The sequence below is a fragment of the Symphalangus syndactylus genome, chromosome 7 (assembly GCF_028878055.3).
Source record: "Symphalangus syndactylus isolate Jambi chromosome 7, NHGRI_mSymSyn1-v2.1_pri, whole genome shotgun sequence".
Classification (NCBI taxonomy): Eukaryota; Metazoa; Chordata; class Mammalia; order Primates; family Hylobatidae; genus Symphalangus; species Symphalangus syndactylus.
Window position 1 is genome coordinate 95183399 of NC_072429.2, and position 25750 is coordinate 95209148.

General features: G+C 42.2%; 1 protein-coding gene across 2 annotated transcripts in view; it reads left to right on the forward strand.

Moving 5' to 3' along the window:
* SDC2 (syndecan 2) overlaps nt 1-25750 on the forward strand; it is a 119552-nt gene that overhangs the window by 90324 nt on the left and 3478 nt on the right. For both annotated transcript variants that reach the window (XM_055286841.2, XM_055286840.2), the window contains 2 exons: nt 10950-11061; nt 19840-19973. In XM_055286841.2, coding sequence (XP_055142816.1) covers nt 10950-11061; nt 19840-19973 — 246 coding nt within the window. The remainder of the gene's footprint in view (nt 1-10949; nt 11062-19839; nt 19974-25750) is intronic.

Consider the following 25750-nt stretch of genomic DNA (forward strand, 5'->3'; position numbering starts at 1 on the left):
TTTTCTTTAGATTTTTAAATTTTTAAGAGAGTCTTTGAAAGTGCTGACACATTTTCAGGCTCCCAGTATAAGGAACCAGCTGCAAGTGTCATTTTCTTCATTTAAAAAGTCCTCCTAGATCAGGTCACTGTGTCCACTTACAGGCTTTCCTGTAATCAGCAGAAGGAGAGGCTGCCATTACAAACAGGCGAGGTAGGTGTAATAGATTGGACGCTGAAAAGCAGGAGCAGTATGGAACATCTGCCCAGCTCACTGGCATGTCAGCCCTGCAGGTGTGTCGGAGGCACAGGGCTCAAGTGCAGGCATCTGCCTCCTCTGGTTGGGGCTAAGCTGGAAGGAAGCTTGTGTGCTGGGAAACGGAGCAAGCTCTCCTTGACTTGGAGTGGCTTCCTCCACTTGAAATAACCCAGGAGCAAGGAGGCACTAACAAGACTGGTTATTAGACCCAGGAATTTTTAAAACCTGAAATCTTACAACTGAATATCCATTTTATTAGACCTTTTGCCTTTGTGACCACAGGTGAAATGGATCAGGAGTGGCCCAAGCACTGTTCTGTGAGTTGGCATTTTTCTGAAGTGTGATTTTTTTTTTTTTTTTTTTTTTTTTAAGTACTTACATACTTCCATAATATTTGCTTCTTTTCTTAAAAAAACCTTTTGTAGAGATGAGGTCTTACTATGTTGCCCTGGCTGGTCTTGAACTCCTGACCTCAAGCAGTCCTCCAGTCTTGGCCTCCCAAAGTGCTGGGATGAGAAGCATGAGTCACTGCACCCAGCTCATGACACTCGCTTTAGATTTATATAATATATATATATATATATATATATATATATATATATGAAATAGATATATTATATATATATATATGAAATAGATATATTATATATATATTATATATATGTGTGTGTGTGTGTCTTGTGTTTGGATGTATTCGCTGTTAATTAATTTTCAAAAGTTTATTTGCACAGTTGATGTCTGAAAGCTGGTTCCAAGGCATTTGTGTCTATGCCTTATCAGTCTTGTGCTTTCTGTGCTTTCAGCAACATTATAGTGCCAAAAATGTAGCTGTAATATTAATTAGGAAAAAATTACATGCAAATCCACCACCCTAACCAGTTATCTTTCTTCTTCATTTTCCATTCCCTTTGCAGTGCTTGGCCAAATATATATATATATATATATATATATATATATATATATATATATATATATGAAATTGCAATATAGTTGTAATATTAGAAAAAGTTAATGTATGCTTTTTAAATTTAATATGTTGTTAAAAACACTTTTACTTATTACTATGTGGTATATGATTTTTAATGGCTATGTTGAGAAAACTAATATATCATGCATAATAACTTACCAGACATAGTACCCCCCTGTAGTGGGCACTGAGATTGTCTCCCTGATTTGTCTTTAATGCAGTAGTAAACACCCTAACTTTTATTTCATTAGGATAATTCTTGGGAGAAGAAACATCTGGTCAAATAGTATAAAAGATTTCATAGCTTCTTAAAACACGTTGCCAATGTGATTTCCAAAGGGTCTGTGCCAATTTCTGTTAGTTGGCATCTTTTAAATAGTCAAGGCTTCTTTTTACAGGCCAGCAGCAGAGTGTTGCATATTCCTATTGACATTCAGACTCAGTTCTAGCTCAGACCTCTGAAACACTTGGAAATTCTATCCATTGACTGTGGCAAGTCTCGGAACTCACATTCTTTCTCCAGCCTGAGCTGAAGCCTGGAAAGATGTGGTCTGCCCTTTGGCCCCAAGGTCTTTCCCATTTTTCTGTCCTGTAAGCTTTCTGTGGCATTCTGTCAGCCCCTGTATAGGGAGGAGAATATATGTGGTTATGCCTTGGGGCCTAAAATTGTAGCAGTTGAAAAACCCTTAAAGTGAATTATTAAATCTAAACCAGAGCCTGTTGGCTTCCTGTGCTTGACTTGGACTCTGTTCCATTATGGTAGTTTTTACAAAACACTTCTGAATACGAAATAAATTCCAAATATCTTTTTCCCCCCTTCCCCTGCCAAACTCCACCAGGAAACAGAATCTCATTGCTTCAGTTAGAATTTATTAATGCTGACCCTCTCCAGCACTTGGAGCTTTTCAGGTTAGGCTCACACAGCTTCTATTTTTACTCTAGTCTAAACTGTGGTCATATGGATAGCAAAATAAATACTAGAATATTCTAGTTTGGGAGGGGGAGAGGCAGCGATGCCTATAATAACATGGCTGCAAACCTCTCGCTTCCCTCTGTTTGATATTACAAAAAAGGAAGAAAGCTCAATGCGGATCACATCTGTAAGTCATGAACATTTTCCTTTTGTGTGTCATGCATATTCAACATAATCCCACTCAAAGTCCCAGGCGTTGCTTTAGTATACATTGCCTCATACATCCCTACTGTTGTTGCCAGAAAATTTAATTCAAGACAAAGGTTGCTTCCCTTCTCTCTCTGGATCAGGAATCTGAACCCATTACCACAAACAGAAGTAAGAATTGTCAGTGTGTTCTACTTTGCTTTTGTTTTGTTTTTTCCCCCAGTTGCCTTTTATCCTTGTGGCTGAGGAGGAAGATTTCTTGTTCGTTTATTTGTTTTTAGTGTAAGCAATACACCAGTTTCATGAAGCGTATTTTTAAAAAACATATTGATGGGATTTTGTCATGCAAGTGTTTTGAAATTCAAAAGCAACAAAAGGGCATAATGTGACCATTCTCTCCAGGTGGGATATTTGGCTTTTAATTAGTTGTCTCTGTAATTATTTTGATTAAAATGTATGAAATGTGTCAAGTTTGGGTGCAAAGGTTTAGTTTTCCTTTTAGCTGGTTTTATTCAGTTAAGGGTTCATCATGAGATGATGACTTGGAACACCTGAGGGTTCAGATGACATGAGTTTGTAGAATGATATGCCAGTGATAGGATGACTGGGAGGTGAGCATAGACTCAGCGAGTGCGTGTACCCAGGGCTGCTCATTGTTACCAAGCTTTAGATTGAAGAGAAATGAGAAGGATGGGGGCGAGTGCATCCTGTTTTATGTGTTGTGATGCTTGGGGACAGGGGAAGGGGACATCATTCAGTTAAATAAGCATATGAGATCTTTCTAGATCATCATATCTGAGATGCTATTATAAATTTACCCAACAAACCACTTACTGCGCCAGGTACTGTTCTGTAGAATCAATAAACAAACACTGTAGGAAGAAAAATCGTTTTACAGCACCAGATGCCCCAACGTACATACAGCAAGGCCCCTTTCTGAAAATGATATTGATTATATTGAATCATGACTACAAGTTTAGATGTGCCAAGTAATCCTCAGGCAAGAGTTTTGTGTGTGTGTTTTTTTTTTTTGGTTGGTGGGGGGCGCAGTTAATATACTGATTATTGCGCCGAGCATTTTATGAAACAGATTTTACTTGGAGCTTTGTTGGCTTAGGAAATCTAACTGCTCTGAAGCAAGTTTAGTTCTTTTTTCAAACAAAAGAGGAGAATCTCTACAGTTAAGTACCCTAACTTGGTGTTAGTTTTTAACACACTCCTCAGCCATTTAAATGTTTTCCAGAGCCGTGCCTGGCTCATTGGAGGCCTTCTTCATGAGCCCAAGATTTCTTCCAAGGTCACATTTACCTTTTCTGGCAGTTCCCCTCACAGAATAAGGCCGAATTCCAGCTTTTTTAAAAAGAGACCATGTAAGAGAACATTGATCTGTTTTTCTCAGTTGTGGGATAACCAGGTAGTTTCTTTAAAGGGCTTGGTTATTTCCTTTCATCAAATGGCGTAAAGCTTGGATTCAGCCCCTTAGAAAAAAGGGCTTCTTCTGCCTTCTGTTGAGCCTTTACCATAGGTTGGTTCCTAGAACACAACGGCAGTCCAGGGAGAGGACGCAGAAAGCATCAGTCTCAGGCCTGGGTCTTGGGCATCTTCAGGGAACTCACTTTCTCAGTGGTATAAGAAGAGCCCCACTCTGTAAGAGGCATCCAACAGGAACAGCCAACATCAGTGGCACATTCCAAGTGAGTGGTTCAGACTTCAAGGACTGTGAACAATTACAGTAGGAATTCTGTCACCTCCCAGACCTTGTGTCGTTTCAGAAGCTTCATGGAACTAGAGGAATTTCTCCAAAGTTGCCGATTACTTGACATCTTTATGACCAGCCCAGTCATCCTTGTGCCTCCCACTTTCCACCCAAATGTGATTCTACCTTCATGTAACCTGATTATTTTTTTGGCTTTGGGTTTGTTTTCCTAATATGCATGAATAAATCATTTAAATTCATTCCCACTCTGTGGAAGGGATGTTGAAGTGTTTCTTAAAGAGACTTTAGCTTTCTATATAATGAATTAAGAACTATTTAAGATGTTTGAAGCAGTTTGGAACTAAAGACCCTTCTTTTTTTCTTTTTAGTTTTCGAGATGGAGTCTGGCTCTGTCACCTAGGCTGGAGTGCTGTGGTGCGATCTCGGCTCACTGCAACCTCCGTCTCCTGGGTTCAAGCGATTCTCCTGCCTTGGCCTCCCAAGTAGGTGGGATAACAGGCACCTGCTACCACGCCTGGCTGGTTTTTTGTATTTTTAGTAGAGACGGGGTTTCACCATCTTGGCCAGGCTGGTCTCAAACTCCTGACCTCAGGTGATCTGCCTGCCTTGGCCTCCCAAAGTGCTGAGGTTATAGGCGTGAGCCACTGTGTCCAGCCTAAAGACCTTTCTTAAGAATTTCTTATGTAGGGGGGGTTAAGAATTTTCTTTCATGTGTGACCTCACTTTTGATTTTGGCTTTTTTCCATGGATGGTTGGTATGTATATATGGGATAATAAGGTAAGCCTAGGGAATTGCTACATACTAGATAGTTCTCTGTAAACAAACCCTTAAAGTAAGTGCTAGTAAAGACAACAGTATGTGCTTATAAGTCAACCATATCTAACATATTCAAGGACAAGAGTATCTTTTCCCCACAGTAAACAAAGGGCTCTTTTCCTTCCGTTACATTTTTAGTTTGCATGGGTCACCTGCTTGTTAGAAATGGCGTTACTAAAAATTAATGAATGACAATTGGTGTACATGGCTCCAGGCATCTTCCATGTAGGAAATTTGAGGGGCATTAGGCAGAGAAGTAACTGTTAAGCCAGAACTCAAAACTCTCAGTGCAATTTTTTCCCCATCTATGATGCCAAGAATACTAGTTCTGAAAGACGTTAAATCGATATTCTGGGGGGAGAATTTCCATGATCAAAGTTTGAAAATGCTGGATTAAGCCAAGTTCAACATAGCTCTTTATTGTAGTTCTTCCCCAGTTCCTTTATTATTATTATGTGTGAATCACAGGAAAAGGGAGGGACGAGGTAGGCAGCTTGTTGAACATGCTCAGTGACACACATTTTGAGGTCCCAAGTCCCTACTTCTGGGGCTGTATGACTTCAGGCAGCAATCTCCTGGGTAGGCCCTGGAGATTGTTGAGATGATTAGATGAGCCAATGCTTAATAAAATGCTAAGCACAAAATGCCTGGCACATAATAAACACCTAACAGCCACAGATAATCCTTTTGAACCCGAGGCTGAATGGTCTGATGTCACTCATGTTTGGGGCTTACAGTTGCGGCAGAAAGAGCCCACACTTAGGTGTCAAGAGCTTCGGGCTCCAGTTTGGCCACCAGCTGGACCAGAGAACTTTTGAGCTACTTTGCCACTCTGGTGTTCTGTTTCTTCATTTTTGAAATAAATCAGTGATCTTGGTGACTATAGTGTCCAGTCGAGCTCTAAAATTGTATGTTCCTTTGGGCTAGACCTAAGCCAGAATTGACAAGTTTAGCTTAAGGACAGGTATATCATCTCTGAGTGACTGTGTGGGTGAAATAAATTTTTAGCTAATTATTTTTTCCTTTACAATGTGTGTTGCTAGTAATAAAATAGTTTACTGAGTCACCTATGGAAAGATAAGCTCCAGTTATAGCCTTTTTGGCACTTTGTAATCATCATAAAAATTAATATACATTTGAGTTGTAATTGGGGTTGGACTGCCTTTACCGTAAAACAGGAGGCATCATCTAGGTGTTGGTCGTCTGTGATGTGACACAGAAACATATTATTAGGCCACATGGATATTTTATTTTCATGTTCAAAGGCTAATTTTCTGAAAGTTGGGTCTGGGAGTCTGAGTTATCCATAATTAAGTTTTCTACCTTCTGCTTTCGTTGTTAACCCAAGTTAATATAAAGTAAATTTGACATTTACTAATTTGAGCTTTAATTATTTTGACCACTGTGTTGGTGGTTGCACTGGTTGAAAGCATGTGGAGGACCTCTGCTTAGTAGGTAGGGCATTGTGTTTTTTAAGCAAGGCTTTGAATTTCTAAATAACAGATTTCAACACTGGCAGTTTGAAACATGGTATTTGTTCAGTGTAGGTTTTACCTACATGAGAAAAATCAAACAAACAGATTTGTTCAGTTGCTATCCTACAAATTGTCTTTGCTGAGAAAATGGACAGGTTTGTGATGTTTCTGACTAAATCAAGACTCTACTACACTTGATCTTTTGTGTATTGAATTAACACTTGTTCTTGCTATTTTTAGTACAACTACCGTATAAGTTTGGGCTGAACCATTTTATCAAACTCTAAATTTTTATCATCAAATGTGGAAGGCCTAGATCACCATCGCTGTCCTCAATTTTTCATCCTAAAGGTGTTTATTTCCTCTTAGGGGTATAATATGAAGGAAATTGGTGTCACCAGATCTCTTCTTGGTGTTTTTGTATTGGTGCCTGGGGTTTGGGCAGAGGAAGCAGCAGCAGCTGACACTAGAACTGCAGCTGAGGCCACTTGGTAAAGAACTTTATTCCAGGCTAAGGACTTTTGTGTTTTTTTTTTTTGTTGTTGTTGTTTGTTTGTTTTTTGATTCAGAGTCTCCTTGCTCTGTCTCCCAGGCTGGAGTACAGTGGCGCAGTCTTGGCTCACTGCAGCCTCTGCCTCCCAGGTTCAAGTGATTCTTCTGCCTCAGCCTCGTGAGTAGCTGGGATTACAGGCACCCACCACCACACTCGCCTAATTTTTGTAATTTTTGGTAGAGAAGGAGTTTCACCATGTTGGCCAGGCTGGTCTCAAACTCCTGACCTCAGGTGATCCACCCGCCTTGGCCTCCCAAGGTGCTGGGATTACAGGCGTGAGCCACTGTGCTAGGCCCAGCTAAGGAGTTTTTATGTCATCCTCTATGTGGCAGGGAGCCAATAAAGGCAGGAGAGTGATACGATAATGTTTGAGTTCAAGAACAGTCCCTCTGCATAGAATGGCTTCAAAGACACAGATGTGGGCAGTGACCAGGTCAGGAGGCCTTAGTCCAGGTCCAGGCCCAACATGATGATTTAGCCAGAGCCGGGGGGCCAGAGGCAAAGGGGTGGAGATAGGAGACAAGTATGTATCTTGCCTTCCTTCTAGGCATTGTGGGTTTACACAACTGAATCAGATGTGCATTCTCCTCTGGGAATTTCATCTATGGAGGCAGTGTAGTGCTTCAGTTTCCCTGGCTGAACATGGCATTATGCAGAACCCTCTGTCTGCCGCACATTTTCCTCTTGGTCGTACCTTGTTGCTTTCCACAGCCTCCCTTTGCTCTCCTGTATTCACATCTTGCATCGGCCAAAAGGGAAAGGTCTGAAAGACCAGCTTGGTTTTTCTCCCAGCTCGTACTCTGGACCCTGTTAGCCAACAGTATCGGCACTGCCTCACAGCGATGATCAGTCCCAAATTAAACAGCCTCGTTATGACACCCTACAGCCAGGCTGAAGCTCTGGACTTCTGTGCTTGTGCGCGTTTCCTTCCAGTTGCTTTCGTCCAGTGTCACGGTCCCATTGAGTAAGGGAGTGTGTGCAGAGTATGTCCCAAGGTTTTCTCCTCAGTCAAGCAGACTACATTTCGCCAGGTGTAAAATCGGTAGTTTCGAATTCACCCCTTTTCATGGCCTTGAGGAGATGCTTGTCTCCTTGTCCCAAGGGAATATTGGTGCATAAATCATTTCCCGTCCTAGGCATGTTCATTCCAGAAACCCTTTCAGAACAGAGCGTGGAGTCTTCATAAAAGGAATTTGTTATGAGCGCAGGGTTTTATTTTTTATTTTTTATTTTTTAAAGGGGAAGGCAATAGAGGTATTCATTATCTGCTGCAGAGTGAAAAGGGCCCTGCTTTATGTGAAATTGGACTTTATGAAAAGATATTGGTAATTTCTCCTGTGTTCTTGGTGCTCCTGAAATCAGAGTGGGAGAGAACTTTGATGTCAAAATCATTTTCACCACCCTGGATCACAGAGAAACACACTTTTGGCTGCTTTTAAACACATTAAACATCTGGTCAGCCCAGAGACCACCCTGGAGCCCTGTAGACCCCAAGTAACTGAGTGGCTGAGGGCAAGCCAGCTTCTCTAGACACACCCTGACTTCCACCCCAAGTCTTGTTGAAATACAGGCCTGACGGCTGTCCCAGGAAGTCAGTTGGCTTGTCAGGCTGCCAGTGTGGTTGAACGGTGAGGTGGCTAGAATTCTCTGGGAGGCATTTTTGGCCCATCTGCCTGGTAGCATGACAGATGTGTTAGTCCAGACAACTGGGTCATCTAATAAATTGAAATTCAATTTACACATAGGGATTAAGTATCTCAATATTACCCTTGCCACATCAAACTTCATTGACAGAGCCAAGAGGAAAATGAAAGGCATTCAATGTTAAGAAAAGGGAAACAAGTGTCTAATATCGAAAGGGAATATTTTCGTTACTTTTAAGACTCTAGGTTACTTAAATAGATGCAATGCAAGCTATAGGAGGTTTGGGGCAGATGGTCTCCTAGGCTTAAAATGGAAAGATTTTAAACTACGAGGATCCTGGAGGTCCTGTGACATGTAACTCTGAAACCTCAGTCCAAGGCCAATTTGGTTTAAGTAATCTCAGTCAAATATTTATTTTGTGTCCATGCATTTTGAGAGGGACAGAGAACACAGGTCATTCAAAACCTGCCTTCAATGAGTTGTACTCTGCTGAGGGGCAAGAAAAATACACATGAAACAATGAAAAGTAACAGTGAGGGTTTATGTCTTAAACTGTTCATATGCTACAAAATCCTAAAATAGTACTTTATAATTAGGAGGTGTATAAGGAGTGGAGAAGTCACAGCCTGTTTCATAGTAGACAGGATTTGAGAGAAGAAACCAGGAGGTCCTCCAGGGGAAGTAAATGGGACAAAGTTTAAGACAAGCAGAACTGAGAATGGCTTTTTCATGGGAGCACGAACAGTGGTTCAACCCAAGCGGTGTTTACTGAGCATCTACTATGTGCCAAGCACTGTGATTGGGGGAGGGAAGCCTTGCCTTTAAAGGAGCTGAGAGCCTAAGAGGAGGCAGTTGATGATAGAGCTGTAGAACACAGGGCTCCTGACACAGTTCACAAGCTTTGGGAATTACAATCTGGAATGATGATAGCCTTGGAAACCAGTGTAACAGGGTGGCGTCAGATTGCAGAGTTAAGCTCTGACCATTCTAGTAGAAAAGTTGCAGCACACTCTTGGCTCAGGGTGGTCCAGGCCACTGGAACACCAGTCCCTAAGGTTTCAGTTCTCAGAATCCACCAGTGTGATAGCTCAAACAAAATAGATTCCCATACTTTGCTTTCAGTTGGCACTGAGGCCTGGTGGAGAATGTGGGCTCAGGTTTAAAGTACTTTAGCCTTGCTAGCCAGCCACTGAAACCTGAGAAAATAAAGTGGTACTGTTACGGAGGGTTGGACCTGTCCTCTTAGGAAGGTTCCAATCACAGCGACTGCTGGAAGAGAAAGTTTTTATTTTAAGACTAAATCTAATGAAAGCCAATGTAGTAAGGGAAACATTATTTTATAATTTCTGTTAAGAGCAAACATTCTATTTGATTTTTAAAAATAGAGCAATAATGAGTGTTGCCTGTTTCCAAACAAACGTTGTTTGAAACCTGCCTGTCTGCTTTATTATTTTTTTCCTGGGCTTTTGTGAGATAATGGTAGTAAAATATCAATTTACTAAAACCATTTTTTAAAGTCTTATACCTCTACTCTGTCTCCAGTTCATGCAAGTTCTTCTTTTGGCAGGATTAGGTTGAATTTTAATACTAAACTCTTACTGAAGAGTTAAGAAGCTGTGGAACTGGTATACTTAGTGACTGATCCCTCTCCATATTAAGCCTGTGATTTGCTATTACCAGTTGCCAGTAATAGAAAAAGAATGTGCTCGTGTGGGTTCATCTGTATTTGTCATTAAGGCTCTGCTAAGCCAATGAGCCCTAGAAGCAGGCGTGCAGTGGGCTTTCTCCCTGTCGGGTGAGCTTCATGGGCGCTGCTCCTCTCCGGGCACTGTGCCTGGCCTCAGCACAGGTCTGGGCTGGGGTTCTAGAAAGGCCTGCATGGCCCGAGGACCTGGGTGACTGGGGATCTCTCATCTGTAGCGGTAAAGTTCTGAGCATTGCCAGGCCTGCAAGCACTGGTAGGATTTGATGGATCCCTGGGTGATTATTTAGCCTAAGCTAAGCTGTAATTTGCATACATCCCCAAGAAATTCCTAAGTGTTTTGTTCCCTTTCCAGTAAGGGAGTGACAAAGAGAATGCCCAAGATGGCTTATAACTAGCATTGGGATGGCTGAAAGTCAGGTAAGTTTAGTGGAATGCAACAAAATGAGCCCAAGATAGGAGTTCAGATCTCCGAACTGTTTTCATTCTACTGGTTTAAGCTGTGTAGGCTTCCCTTGCAGGTATTAGTCCGTGCTCACCTCTCAAATTGCTGTAAGTTGTCAGGGTGCCTGAGGAAGACTGTGGCCAGAGATTTGGATTCAGACTAACTGTGGGAGTGGGAGGGGTAGTCACTGCAATATGTACCTGAACAATCAGATATACAAGTGTGTTTCTTAATCTCTCAACATCCTGACTCCCTTGTCTTTCCTTTCTCAGAGAGCAGAGCTGACATCTGATAAAGACATGTACCTTGACAACAGCTCCATTGAAGAAGCTTCAGGAGTATATCCTATTGATGACGATGACTACGCTTCTGCGTCTGGCTCGGGTAAGGTGGCTGCTTCTAAACACTGGACCTCATTCTCCAGGCATGTGTGCACACACATTTTACTGCGCTTACTTCAAGGAGACAGGCGGGATGCACAGTGGTTAAGGGCATGGTCTTTGGAATCAAAGGGCCTGGGTGCTAATTCTAGCTCTCTCTGCCACTTAGGCTGTGAGATCTTGAGAATTTATTTGCCGAGCCTCAGTTTCCTCCTTTATAAAATGGAAAGTAACAATAGTCCTTACCATAGAGTTGTTGTGAGGATTAAAAGGGAGTTGACACATCTAAAGCTCTTAGATTTGGGGACTTGGCACATAGTGCTCTGTCAACATTAGCTTTTAATCTTATTAAGACTTTCAGAGTGATATCATGGAAACCACCCTTCAAGAAATCCCTCAAACACTGGTTTCATAAAACCACCTACCCTATGTTAAAAATTGTAGATGAGACCAAGAAGTTAATACGTTTTTATTCCTAGGGTATTGTAGGAGGAAAATGCAACAGCCAAGTAAAATGATTATGTGGTGACATAATCAGATTCCTTAGTATATTATTAATAGTTATCTATTACCACTCTAAGGCTACATAATAAACCACCCCAAAAATTGATGGCTTAAAGTAACAGTCATTCATTTAACTCAATATTCTGTAGGCTGGTGATGTAGGCTGGGCTGGCTGGGCTCCCTCACATGTCAGTGGTCAGCTGCCAGTTAAGTGTACAGCTTTAGGTCAGGTGTGCAGCTTTTGGGTACTCATATCTCTGGGGCAGCTGAGCAGACTTGGGTCCTGTTCCTGTGGTCTCTCATTCTCCAGTAGGCAAGCCATTTTTTCACAGTAACAGCAAGTAGAAGTGTGCAAAGCCTCTTGCAGCCAGGCCTTAGAACTGGGCACAGCATCACTTTTACTACATTTTACTGGTTGAAGCAAATCAGAAGGCCAGAACAGACTCCACCTCTTAGTGAAAGGATTCATAAAGTCACATTTACAGAGGATATATATGTACACGGAGGATTAAGGGATTCTGGTCACATTTGCAATCTACCATAATTGATGAATATTTCCCCTGTTCTCAGAATGGCCCCTGTATGAGTTCATTCTCCACCTGCTAACAACACAGGGACTGGGTAATTTATAAAAGAAAAGAGGTTTAGTCGACTCACAGTTCACATGCCTGGGGGGTCTCAGGAAATTTACAGTCATGGCAGAAGGGGAAACAAACATGTACTTCTTCACATGGTGGCAGCAGAGGGAAGTATGAGCGAAGAGGGGATAACCCCCTTATGAAACCATCAGATCTCGTGAGAACTCACTGTCATGAGAACAGCATGAGGGTAACTACTCCCATGAGTCAGTAATCTCCCACCAGCTCCCTCCCATGACATGTGGGGATTATGGGAACTACAATTTGAGGTGAGATTTGGGTGGGGACACAGCCAAACCATATCAACCCCCAAGAAGCTCAAAAAAAGGAAGATCTTTCCACATGCTTAATTAATTGTCAAGTGAGAAATTTGTGGTCAGCAGCATGGTAGGCAAGACTTATCCAGACCTTTTTCGCTTTAGGGTTTTTATAACAGATTCAACAGATTGTTAGACATCTATGTTCAGCATAACTTTTGTGATCAGATTGAGCTGGGCTTCAGAATGACCCAGAACAAATTAAAATCAGTTGTGTCTTTGGTAGAAATCTAGCCATGTAAGAGTGAATGTTTTAAGTTGAAAAGCAGAAAGTCTGAGAAAGACAAGAGAGGTGGTTGCTGACCTAGTAACAATGAGCTTACAATGCAGTCCTAATGTAAAAATAACTCTAGTTTTTCTTGGGAGAGTGATATATATCACACACACAGAATGGGTGTGAAAAGAGTTGTTCTTATTGCCCACAACTCTATAAATATCTTTCACTCATGGCACCTCTTTTTTTTAGCACCTTAAGAGTGCTTTGTGACTGTCATCTTCAATATGTCCCAGGAAATAATAAGTATGGACCTTTTTTTGTTCCTACTTCACAGATCTTAGAATCCAAGAGTTGTTAGTGGGGTGTACAGGTTGACGAAATCATTTTGCTGATTTGCTAAGGTTGACCTTAAGTTTAATTTAAAGAAAACAGTATGCTTAAAGTAAGTTTTCTTTAAATTAAACTTAAGGACAGTCTTAGCAAATTAACACAATGACTTTGCCAACCTCTACAGACCCTCCGCCCCTATCCAGGTAAAAGAGAGTTAGGGAGGGTCATTTGAAGTCCTGAACCCACTGATCAGATAGATCAAGCTGAGGGTTTAAACATGGGCCCACACTGGTTGTTCCATGGCCCTAGCCTTAGGCAGATCACTGCTGTGAAGAAGTGAAAGAGCTTCGTTCCTGACTTTGGAAACCACCTTACACTGAGCTGGGAGTGTTGTTTTTCAGCATGAAGCAGCAGTACTTGTAACTAAAATTTGTGAAGCTTTTAACTGTGTGTCAGGAACTGCTCTAACCCCTATAACATCTCTGAAAGGATAAATTCTATTAGTATTTCGATTATTCCCATGAGAAAACCTGAGGCACAGAGAGATTCACTTGCCTCAGTTCACACTGTTAGAAGTTAATAGAGCCGGGATAGTGAGAAAGTGAGGGAGTTGGGCGTGAGAGTGTGTTTTCTTTCATTCCTTTGCTGTGCTGCCTCCTTGTGTCATAAACCCCTTCTAGAATTACCCGGTTCCAGCTTAAAAACACCCCAGGGTTTGGCCAGTGTACCATCTGTCCCTTCTTCCATCCAGCTATCCAGTAGAAAAGCAAATGGATTGGAAGAAATGGCTGAAGGCCCAGAGGGGACTTCCTGGGCAAGGAGATAGGACTATGTTCTATATGTGGGCTCAAGTATGGGCATTAGCAAACATGAAACCGTTCATAGGCATTTGCTGTGTGCCACACACTGTGCCATGCTCTTGGGGCACAGAGATAAGAAAGACTTGGTCTCTGTCTGTAGGGGACCAAGAGTCTAATGAAAAAAATACAAACATGAGAAATAATCATTGTGATACCCAGTGAGGGGTGACATAATATAGGAAAGGGCTGTGTAACAAAAATGTAAGAGTTAAAATATAGACCTTTGGTTAAAGATGGCAGATTGAACACTACTACCTTTCAGTATGCAACTAAATTGACGATAAAAGAATTGGGCATGAACTCATAAGGACAAACAAAACACTAAAGGAAACAAAAGCCATGAAGTTTTGAAAGCTGGGAAGAAGATGAGCTAGTGGGGACAGACTTGGCAGGCTTCAGAAGGCCAAGTTAGTTAGCAGTGGGGAGAGCCAAGAAGCAACCCAGTTAACACAGCAGAATCTCTTGGGACCTAGGAATTGGTGGCATTCAGTGGAGGGTGAGAGTGATGTTAAACTCAGGATGATTGGCTGGAAGTCTGTTTAAGAAGTAGATCCCCTGATTCCTTTCCTCTGTCATGCAGCAAAGGGGCTCATATTCCCTGCCCTCAGAGGGAAACCTGGAGATTTATTATCTGGAGGGGATAAAACAGGACCCAGGGGTGTTTCAGGAACAGATGGGGCTGGGGGTACCTTATGTAAAACAGAGAGAATAAGTTCTTAGATTAAGAATAATTTAATGTGGTGTGATCCCCAGTTGTCTTCTCCCACTCAGTTCCCAGAACACTGGCAGTCTGTCCTTTTACCCTCTGGGTTGGGGCCTGGGAGGCTCCCCTCTGGGAGGCTGGACCAGTTCAAAGAGAGTGGCATGGGAGCTCTGCAATGAAACATACAGCTCTGTATTACAAAGAATAAAACTTCAACGAGAAATGAAAAATTTCAGTCAAGGGGATGATGCCCACTCTTGACACACCTCTCCTGTGTGCTCAAAGCTTCTAGTCCTCTTTTTGGTGTTTCCCTCTTCAATATAAACAGGCAACCAAAGCTCCCCAGACATTTAGGAAAAACTTGTAACATGAGAGAAAGAGAAACCCCCAAATTGGGAGAGGACAGCCACTTACAGGAAGAAGAAAATTTACGGAAAAACATAGTAAATTCAGAGAGAAAAGCAGATGTTCGAACAATGGCACAAAAACAGGATACTATAAAACAGGAATGTTCTGAGACACAAGAGTTCTTAGAGTGTGGGACTGTCATGTCAAAAATGAAAAGCTCATTTGGAAGGTGAGAAGACACAGAGGATATTCATTCATTGAGGAAGTATTTCTTACTCAGTACATGGGGGAACAGGCACCGTTCTAGGTTCTAGGGACACTTCAGTAAATAAAATCTAACAGTGTTTTCTCTGGTGATAGGATAATTGTATTTATTCCTTCTGTGTTTCCAAATTCATACATGCAAATGTATTTTAAAAAGTATTATTTTTATAAGTTGCCTTAGTCCATTCAGGTTGCTATAGCAAAATACTTCAGACTGGGTAATTTATAAATTTACTGGTCTCAGCTCTGGAGGCTGGGAAGTCGAAGATCAAGGCGCAGCAGATTTGGTGTCTGGTGAGAGCTTTCTCTCTGCTTTTTAGATGGTGCCTTCTTGCTGCATCCTCACATGGCAAAGGGGACAAACAGTGTCCCTCAAGCCTCTTTGCAAAGGGCACTAATTCCATTCCATGAGGGCCCTGCCCCCATGACCTGCTCACCTCCTAAAGTCCCTCTTCTTAATACTATTGCATTGGAGATTAGGTTTTAACACATGGATTTTTGGGAGACACATTCATACCACAAGTAAAAGAAAATGTTATTTTAAAAAAAGAAAATAAGGCTGGATGTGGTGGGTCACACCTGTAATCCTAGCAGTTTGGGAGGCTGAGGTGGGTAGATCACTTGAGGTCAGGAGTTTGAGACCAGCCTGACATGGCGAAACCCCATCTCTAATAAAAATACAAAAATCAGCCAGGCGTAGTGGCACATGCCTGTAATCCCAGCTACTTGGGAGGCTGAGTCAGAATCACTTGAACCCGGGAGGCGGAGGTTGCAGTGAGCTGTGATCATGCCATTGCACTCCAGTCTGGGCGACAAGAGCAAAATTCCATCTCAAAATAAATAAATAAATAGCAAACAAAAAAAAAAGAGAATGAGCATGGGAACATAGAGACAGAACCGGTGCCCTAATGGAAAGATCAAGGAAGGCTTCAGAGAGCTGTACTTGATAGTGTGAGCAGGAGTTTCCCAGGGGGAAACAGGCCTTGGAGTAGTCTATTTCAGAAAGGGAGAACAGTGGGACCTGAAGGAGGAGATACTCAGTGGGGCTCCGAGATTTCTGGTTTGAGCAAAAGAGTTAATATTTTTAATAAAGATATTAAAAGCAGCAGAGCCATCTGAGAAAGATTACCCATCTGTCTCTACCTTTTTTTTTTTTTTTTTTTTGAGACAGAGCCTCACTCTGTCGCCCAGGCTGGAGTGCAGTGGCGGGATCCCAGCTCACTGCAACCTCCTCCTCCCGGGTTCAAGCGATACTCCTGCCTCAGCCTCCCAAGTAGCTGGGACTACAGGCACCCGCCACCACACCTGGCTAATTCTTTTTATTTTTGGTAGAGATGGGGTTTCACCATGTTAGCCAAGATGGTCTCGATCTCCTGACCTCGTGATCCGCTGGCCTCAGCCTTCCAAAGTGCTGGGATTACAGGCGCGAGCCACTGTGCCTGGCCCTGTCTTTAACTTTAAAAGTGCCAGCTTAAGGGGGATTTTCTACATTACAAATCTCTTCCCTCATACAGATTCATCCCACTTCTAGGTTGATGACTCATCTTGGTAACTCTGGTGAAACAAGGGGGTCTTTAATAAGCCCTAGATTGAAATTTTTCATTTCTCATTGAAGTTTTATTCTTTGTAAGAAAATGATTCATTGTAGGAACAAATTAAGCATATTATATGTAAAATGTTGATGGATAATTAGGTCAGCTGATAAAACAGCATTGTATTTCTGGACCCAGCATTATTAATGACCTATATTTACATAACAGTTTATATAGAACGCTTTAAATATGTATCATGTCTGTGAGATATGTATCTGTAATATATATATACCTTTGTGGGTTAGTTATTATTAGCCCCATTTTACAGATGAAGAAACCAAGACTCAAGTATTACTTGCCTAAGAGTACAGAGCTAATTAAATGCCAGAACCAGTACTAGGTTTGTTTGCTTTGTTAATACCAAACCCTGTATTTATTCCAACGTGCCCTGCCATTTCTTCTGTATAATAATGAATATATATATTTCTAAATTAAAGGAAATAGTTGATAAATTAAGAAATGAACCAGCCAGGAGCCAGGCACAGTGCCTCATACCTATAATTTCAACACTTTGGGAGACCCAGGCAGGAGGATCCCCTGAGCTCAGGAGCTCGAGACCAACCTGGCAACATAGTTGAGACCCCGTCTCTACAAAAAAATAATAATAATAATTTTTTTTTAATATTAGCTGGGCACAGTGGCACATATACTTAGTTCCAGCTACTCAGGCGGCTGAGATGAGAGGATTGCTTGAGCCCACAAGTTTGAAGCTACAGTGAGCCATGATCACACCCCTGCACTCTGGCCTGGGTGACAGAGCAAGAAAAGAAAAAGAAGTGAACCATAGCCATCGCACATGTTTCCAGCATGTGTTGCTTTCCCACCTGCTTATTGCATTGATACGATTCTGTGGAAAATACCCATTTTCTTTTGTTTGAGGAATTTAGAGGTATTTATCATTTGTTGTCTGAGGAAGCCTGGTTAGTTTGAGTTACGGAGTTGGAGTTTGTTTGAGTTGTTACAAATTTGACAAATGATCAACTTAAAAGGAATGTTGTATTTGAATGTCAGAAATTCTCAAATGCTATTCTAGTGAAAAGGCAACAACAACAAACAAAAATCATGCTCAGGTAGAAAGTCACTTGTTAAACAAATACCAGATCAGAGCCTGTTATGTCTTAGACACTATGTTAGGCACTCAGGGGCCTATTAGGAAGAAGGCAGGTACAGTGGTTCATGGAAAGGTCACAGTGGCTTGGATTGCAGTGGTGGCCTTGGAACTGTAGAACGGTGTTAAGAGTGGAGGGATAATAAGAAGATAAGATTGATAGGACTGGATAATGGATTCAAAAACAAGGTAAGGAAGAGGAAGTCATAGTTTTGGTGTGTAGAAACAGAAGGCTTCAGTCACTGCAAGGTCACACGAGGAGAAGACAAAGGGACCATGAGTTCTGGTTTGGACATGTTCAGAGGTGTATTGTACCTTTGAGTCATTCAAGTGAAAATGCCAGGAAGGCCACTGGATATGAGTCTGACTTTGAGAGGGGTGGTAAAAGCTGATGATGTAAATCTAGGTATCATCTGTGCTTAGCTCATCATTTATTGACATTGTGGACATGGATGAGGGAGAAAGTGTAGAGTAAGAAGAGGCCTAGGGACAGACCTTCAGATACTCTTTGATATTTGATGTTCAGGTAGAGGAGGATAAACCAGCAAAGGAAACTTAGAATAGCCAGAGAGGTGAGGGGGAAGCCAGGAACTCTTAGGAATCCAAAGAAATAGGGTTTGTCAGGAAGCAGATGGCACTTGACAGTGTGCAGTGGTGCTAGGAAGTTCTACTAGAGGAAGGCGATTCTGAAAAGTGCCATTGGGTGCTGTGGATACTGGTGACCTTAACAAAACAGTATTAATAGTGATGACAGGGAAAATGCTCCTGGAGGGAGTAGAATGCAGAATAGAGAAGATGATGAGGGCAAGACCTAGTGAGTATCCACCCCCATTGGAAAAATCTGCCTGTAAAACCAGGAGAGGGCCAGGCACGGTGGCTCACGCCTGTAATCCCAGAATTTTGGGAGGCTGAAGCAGGTGGATCACAAGGACAAGAGATGGAGACCATCCTGGCCAACATGGTGAAACCCCGTCTCTACTAAAAATACAAAAAATTAGCTGGGTGTGGTAGCCTGTGCCTGTAGTCCCAGCTACTCGGGAGGCTGAGGCAGGAGACTCACTTGAACCTGGAAGGCAGAGGTTGCGGTGAGCCCAGATTGTGCCACTGCACTCCAGCCTGGCGACAGGGCAAGACTCTGTCTCAAATAAATAAATAAATAAACAAAAACAAAACAAAACAAAAACCCAGGAGAGAGGGCAGGAACTCACATGAAATAAGGAGTCAGCCATAGGAGAGTTTTCCTGTTTGTATTTTGTTTTGTTGTGGGTTTTTTTTTTTTTTTTTTTGGCAGAGTCTCACCCTGTCACCCAGGCTGGAATACAGTGGTGTGACCTCTGCTCACTGCAGCCTCCACCTCCGGGTTCAAGTGATTCTCCTGCCTCAGCCTCCCAAATAGCTGGGATTACAGGCGTGCGCCACCATGCCCAGCTAAATTTTTGAATTTTTAGTAGAGACGGGGTTTCACCATATAGGCCAGGCTGGTCTTGATCTCCTGACCTCGTGATCTGCTCTCCTTGGCCTCCCAAAGTTCTGAAATTACAGGCGTGAGCCACCGCGCCCAGCCTGTTGTGTTCTTAAAATGGAAATGGAGCATGTTTCAGTGTAGATGGGAAAAAGTCTTGTCAAGCAGGGAGAGAAGGAACACGCAAGTGAAAGAAGGGCTACTTGAGTGTTCTGGATAATACTATTGAGGAAAAACTTGCTAGGCTACCCACAGACACCTTTGAAATCACTTCTTCATCATGGTGAAGACCACAGGAAGCTTTGTGCTGAAGTCTTAAAGAGCCAGCATTTTGAAAGAACATGATTCTGTCAATGTCAACATCAGGCAATAGTGCCTGATAATGGAGACATCTGTGTCATGATTGCCATGCTCAGTTCATCTTCACTTACTTTTCCAGGAGCTGATGAGGATGTAGAGAGTCCAGAGCTGACAACATCTCGACCACTTCCAAAGATACCGTTCACTAGTGCCGCTCCAAAAGTGGAAACCACGACGCTGAATATACAGAACAAGATACCTGCTCAGACAAAGGTGCGTTCTATTTTCCATTGCATTGCGTTATCAGGTTATTATAAATGCTCCACTTTACTGACTGTACACAACAGTCCCTTTTTTATTATTTTCTTCTTTTTGAAGCTACCCATCATGAACTATGTACACAACAGTTCTTTTAAAAGGCCCCACTTAAAACTGTGTAAGGACAAATGGTCTTCAGGGGGTGTTATAAATGGCTCTTCCTTACTCTTTTTGATCATTTTGGCATTTACCCACTTATAATTTCTGTCATCCAGGCTCAAATTGTATACAACTATTTTTCACATGGCCCTCCTTCTTAAGGAACATCTGAAGCCCAGTTAAGAAGTAAAGCCCTGTTTCTTTGGTTTCCTGGTTTGTAGGTTACGTAATTAGAAGACTCCAGGTCACGTCTTGAGGTGGTCCTAGTCTCACTAAGTCATTTCTCAGTCTTCTTAGGCCGACCATCAGTAGTATGTAATCCTTGACCTCTCTCTCAATGATGATGATGAACCTGGGTACATCTGTATATATTCATTTTGAGAGCTGACATATTAAGAATAAGGTCTTTGGCCTTAGACCTGAGTAAAATGACCAGCTAATGAAAACTTGGAGCTTGTGATTTTGACCTCGTTAATATTGCAGTTAGCTGACTATCCACTAATAGGTAACCCACTGAAGTTAGAATATGCATATTAAAGTCTGGCCAAGACCTAAGTTTCAAATCCTGGATCCAGTCACGTTTCTTAGCTTCTGAACCCATTTCCTATGGGCTGTGAAGAAGATGAAATGTGAGTGCATGTAGCGTGGCACCTGAGACCTAGTCACTATTCTGTAAGCATTAATTGAATTTGGTGGAGCAGAAGAGACCAAGCCAATTCACCAAATGAGCATGTGTAATAACTGTAGTGGTAGACTTTGCAATCAGTGCAGGGGTAACATACAGCTTAAGAAAACTCAGAAGCACAAGCATCCCCTTTTAGAGCTCACCCATCTGTTGATTAGAAATGAGATGCTGCCAAGCTTTAGCAGCAGACAGGATATGGATATGGAAGGCTGTTTGATGAAGGTGGCGACAGGCCTTCCTTGGAGTAAGAATCATCCCGTCTTCAGGCAGGAATGCATGTGGGCTTTTCTTACCCTTGCTCCAGAGTACCTTTGTTCTTCCTCCTCCTCCATCCTCCCAGTGCCTGTGACTGGAATGGTGAATGGCACTGCTGGATGGGTTTCTGCAGATGTGGAACAGCCAGGAAACCAGCCCTGTCCAAATTGAAGTGCTTTCTGTAGGACCAAGAAGGGTCAATTACTATCAGTGGTAGACTTTACAAGCCAGGTGGTAGGAAGGCAGGGAGAGCCCTATGAGAACTGAGACCAACTCACCTGGCATGTGCTGTATCCATGCATAAAAGCTACTGTATCAATGTATCAGTTGAGTGAATGAAACAAAAAAAGAAACGGAGAAATGAAAAGTGCAGGTGCAATTGGTAGGATGACTGAATGCCTCAGAGTGTGTGTGGCACAATTATCTACTATCTACTAAAGATGCATTTGGCTCTTACCACATTTTTATTTGACCACTTCTCTTGACTAAATCTGTTGAAGTCAGAGACAATTAGGACTCACTAGCTTGAGGGAAGAAACTCTCCTGGGTGAGTTTTGGCTTGTAGTGATAGAGAGTTGTATCCTAAGCAAGACTTAATTTGACATAGAGTTCTATCTGGTTTGTTAACAACAATGGATTGACCACTAATTTAAGTTTTTAAAAATTGGTTTTAAGGAAGTAATTGCATCAGATCGAGATAAAAAATACAGAACTTTGACAGGTGAATTTAAAAATTAAGGAGCCCAAAAGATTTTAATACATTTATATTCTTACTATCATTTGTGTTCAATGTAGTAATAATAAAAATTCATCCATTTATAGGAGATTTATTGAGTGCTATTCATTATGTGTCGAACACTTTGCAGCACTGATAATGATAATATTGATCATAAATAACATGAATAATAATGATTAAATTTTTCATTTTGCTGTTTCTGTGGTACAGCCGAATTGAACATTGCCTCTAGGATACCATTAGTGTAGATTTTGCTTTTCAATTGGTCTCACAGTGGCATTAATGTCACTATTACAGATATCCTATCTAGTTTGTTGTAAATTTAAGTGACTAAAATGCAAAAAGAAGGAATCTCGTTATTTGTTTGAGAAGAGCATCACTCATAAGCTTTTACTTCTGTTCCATTTCCACGGCATCCAAACAACCAGACATGGATGTGGCAGATCTTTACTTGGCCTCATTTAATCATCCCTGCTGCCCTTTTGCAGATTCATTTTGCACAACATTCATACAAGAGTTAAGGTAGTTCAGATTAGTTCCATATTACAAAATGGTTTCTTCTTAGTCAAGCCTCTGCTTCCATACGATAAAACATTTTGACTTAAAAAATGAATTTTCCACCCAGAGCCGCTTGAGGCTTGTGCACCTCCAACTGCAGGGCGGCTCCAGTTCTGTGGAGTCCTTCAGTCCCCACACTCTCAGATCCCTGGATTGTACGCTTTGTTCAGCCTGTCGGATCAGAAGCTGAGTCAGAGGAAACCAAAAAGATCAAGTCTCTTAAATGACTTTAGCCACCCAAAAGTCGCATGGTGAAACCATATGATTTGTAATAATAATGGGACAAAGATGATATGGATAAATTAAACTCAGTCTCTCATATTACAGTAACTACTTAATGTCCATTTCATTTCTCACCAGAACTTGTTTACCTCTCTCCCTAGTCACAAACCTGAGTATTCACCTATTTGAGATTTCTCTTCCCTTTTCTAACGTGTAATAGTAAAGCAGTACTAATGAGCAGTGAAAAGATTTCTAGACTAGAATCCAGATAATCCATTCTCTGATCTGTTGTCTGTCTTTCCACCAGGCAGCCAATTAATAATGGGCTTTTCATGAGAAGGATAGAAAAAACTCAGGAAAAATACTGCCAATGAGCTGCTGTCTTCTGCTTTACTTTGGTACCTGAAGGCCTGGGAAGGCCTGTCGTATTTCCTTCTCTCATAGTAATAGAGAGGACCGTGACATTTTCAGTGCATATTGTGCACCAGTGAAATGAACATTTCTCTATGGCCTCTGCTTTTTGTAAGTCATGGCAGGTTGAAGTTTAGGTAGTACAGGGTTTCTTGCAATTTGGGAATGACAGTTACTCTTTATTATACTTTATTACATACCACCTTCAGTAGAAGCATAGCGTTCTGCTCACTGAGGCAGGGACTTATTGATCTTACATACCCTAGGGTACAAATGGATCCACCTGGTCTAGCTTATGGTCCTTCCTAGCAATGGGGGTGGCCTTAAGGTGCAGAAAAGAAGTATGATGTGGTCAGGGTCCCACAGGAGCTACTTGCACAGCCCAAGAAGGTGAGGTCTTTTCTTAGTTATACCCTTGAAGCCTCTAGACTTACTTAACCAGCAGGCCGCCATTTTGGATGAACTCCAGCCTTCAGAAAGCAATCAATTGCTTTGCTGAGCCATGGTATGTTAGACTCTGTGGAGTCCTAATGAAGATGGTAGGAAGCTCTCAGGAACTTAGGAAGAGTAGTAGAGCTGAGAAGGATTATTGTCTGCAGTATTTTTTTTGAGACAGGGTCTCACTCTGTTACCCAGGCTAGAATGCAGTGGCACAATTATAGCTCACCGCAACCTCCAACTCCTGGGATCAAGAGATCCTCCACAGGTACACAGCACCATGCCTGGCTAATTTTAAAAATTTTTTTGTAGAGACAAGGTCTCAGTATGTTGCCCAGGTTGGTCTCGAATGATCTGCTCACCTTGGGCTCCCTACCCAGCCATCTTTAGTCTTTAAACCTCAATGAAGTTGACAGTGTTTTCATCAGTGATGTTGGCCGACAAGGACTTCAGACTGTTAAGAGAATGAACAACTCCTTTGAATGGGACTTCTCTAACCCACTGGTTCTTAAACTATGGAATTGTCTGGAGAACTTAAATAGCAATAAAAATCAGTGCCAGCTACGTAGTGCCCTGTATAGCTCAGAAGTGAAGGAGTAAGGAGAACTGGGGCAGTGCTGTTGGGTTGGAGCAGTCAGAGGGAGATGGTGACCTGAAGTCAGACCAATTGAAATGGAACCTCTAGTAGTAGGCCTGTATTTTTTGTGTGTGTTCCTTTCAGGTGATGTGGATCAGCGTAACCTTGGGTGATTCACATTAGATGGCCAGTGATGGTGCTGAGAGTTAGAAAGGCAACAGATGATTTCTATGTAAATAATCCTGGGGTTTTAGTGAGGTAAAAGGTTAGAGAAGGCTTCATTAAGGACAAACAGATAGTAAAAGAAGTGCAACATTTGGACTGAGGATAGAACTGCATGAACTAGAGCAGAGTTCCCTACCCGCTTCTGGGGCCATGGACCAGTAGCGGTGGCCTGTTAGGAACCAGGCTGCGCAGCAGGAAGTGAGTGAGCATTACCACCTGAGCTCCGCCTCCTGTCAGATCGCTGGCGGCGTGCCATTCCCATAGGATCTAGGAGCGCAAACGCGATTGTGAACTGTGCGTGTTGTGCTCCTTATGAGAACCTGAGGTGGAATAGTTTAATCCCCCCTCCATCCCCCCACCCTCCCATTCATGGAAAGATTGGGGACCGCTGAACTACAGCACAGATATTAAGAATCATTTTTGATAATGAGGAGGTGGTGGAAATGGCCTCACAGGGTTTTCTACTGGGAGTAAGTGGTGGGTTGGGTAAGGACTGGAAGCTACCCAACACGTGCAGTTATGAGGTCGATGCGGGGTGGGAGCTGGGCTGTGATGTGCTGGCCACCTGAACAAAGCTTTGGAAATGAGAACCCAAGGGAAGAAGTTAATGTGAGAGCAAGATGGGAGACAAATTGACAGTGCCGTGACATGGAAAACATATGATAGAAAATGTGCCGAAATAGGTAACTTGGGAACACCCCAAAATACGCGCCATTAATGGGAATAGAAAAGGAGGCTGACCTGATTCAGCAGTGAATTAATTACTACTTAGACTTGACGAGTAGAGTTAAAGGTGGTACAGCCAACAGTTAATGTCCTGCAGGCTGCTGGCTTGTTGGGAATAATGCTGACTAGAGATGCGGCTGTGAGAGGTATTCCCATAGATTTCTACTTGAGCATTGTGCAGTGTCCAAGACCCTGTGAGTGTCATTCATTAGACAGGTGGGGAAATCAAGGTGGAGAAAAGAAGTATGATGTGATCAGGGAGGAGCAACTTGCACAATCCAAGTCCCCAGAAGTCCTGGTCCAGGGTTTGCTGAAGGTAATATGACTGGAGGAAGCATTAGGAGTAAAGCTTGGGGATTCCTCCCTACAGAGTGGGGACAGGAAAAGCCCAGTCAGGCGTGAGAGAATATCTGAAAGGGAACTGTTGTCATAGTGCCCTGTGTAGTTCAGAAGTGAAGGAGCAAGGAGAATGGGGGCAGTGCTGTTGGGTTGGAGCAGTCAGAGGGAGATGGTGACCTGAAGTTAGAAGAGTGGTGAGAAAGTAGAAATCTTAGGAAATGTCCACTAAAACAACCTCACCATGTCCTTAGGATTATTATGAACTCACTAGCTCTCTGACTTGCCTGATCATGCGATGAGTGTTGTGCCAAACCATGAACTACATGGGTCCATCATGACACTCACCCCTTGCTATAAACATAACACAAGTGATTATTCCAATTATTTCCTAACTCATTCTTTGGGGGAAAGAAAAAAAGGAATTTTGGAATATACTAATCTATTATTTCTTCTTTCTAGCA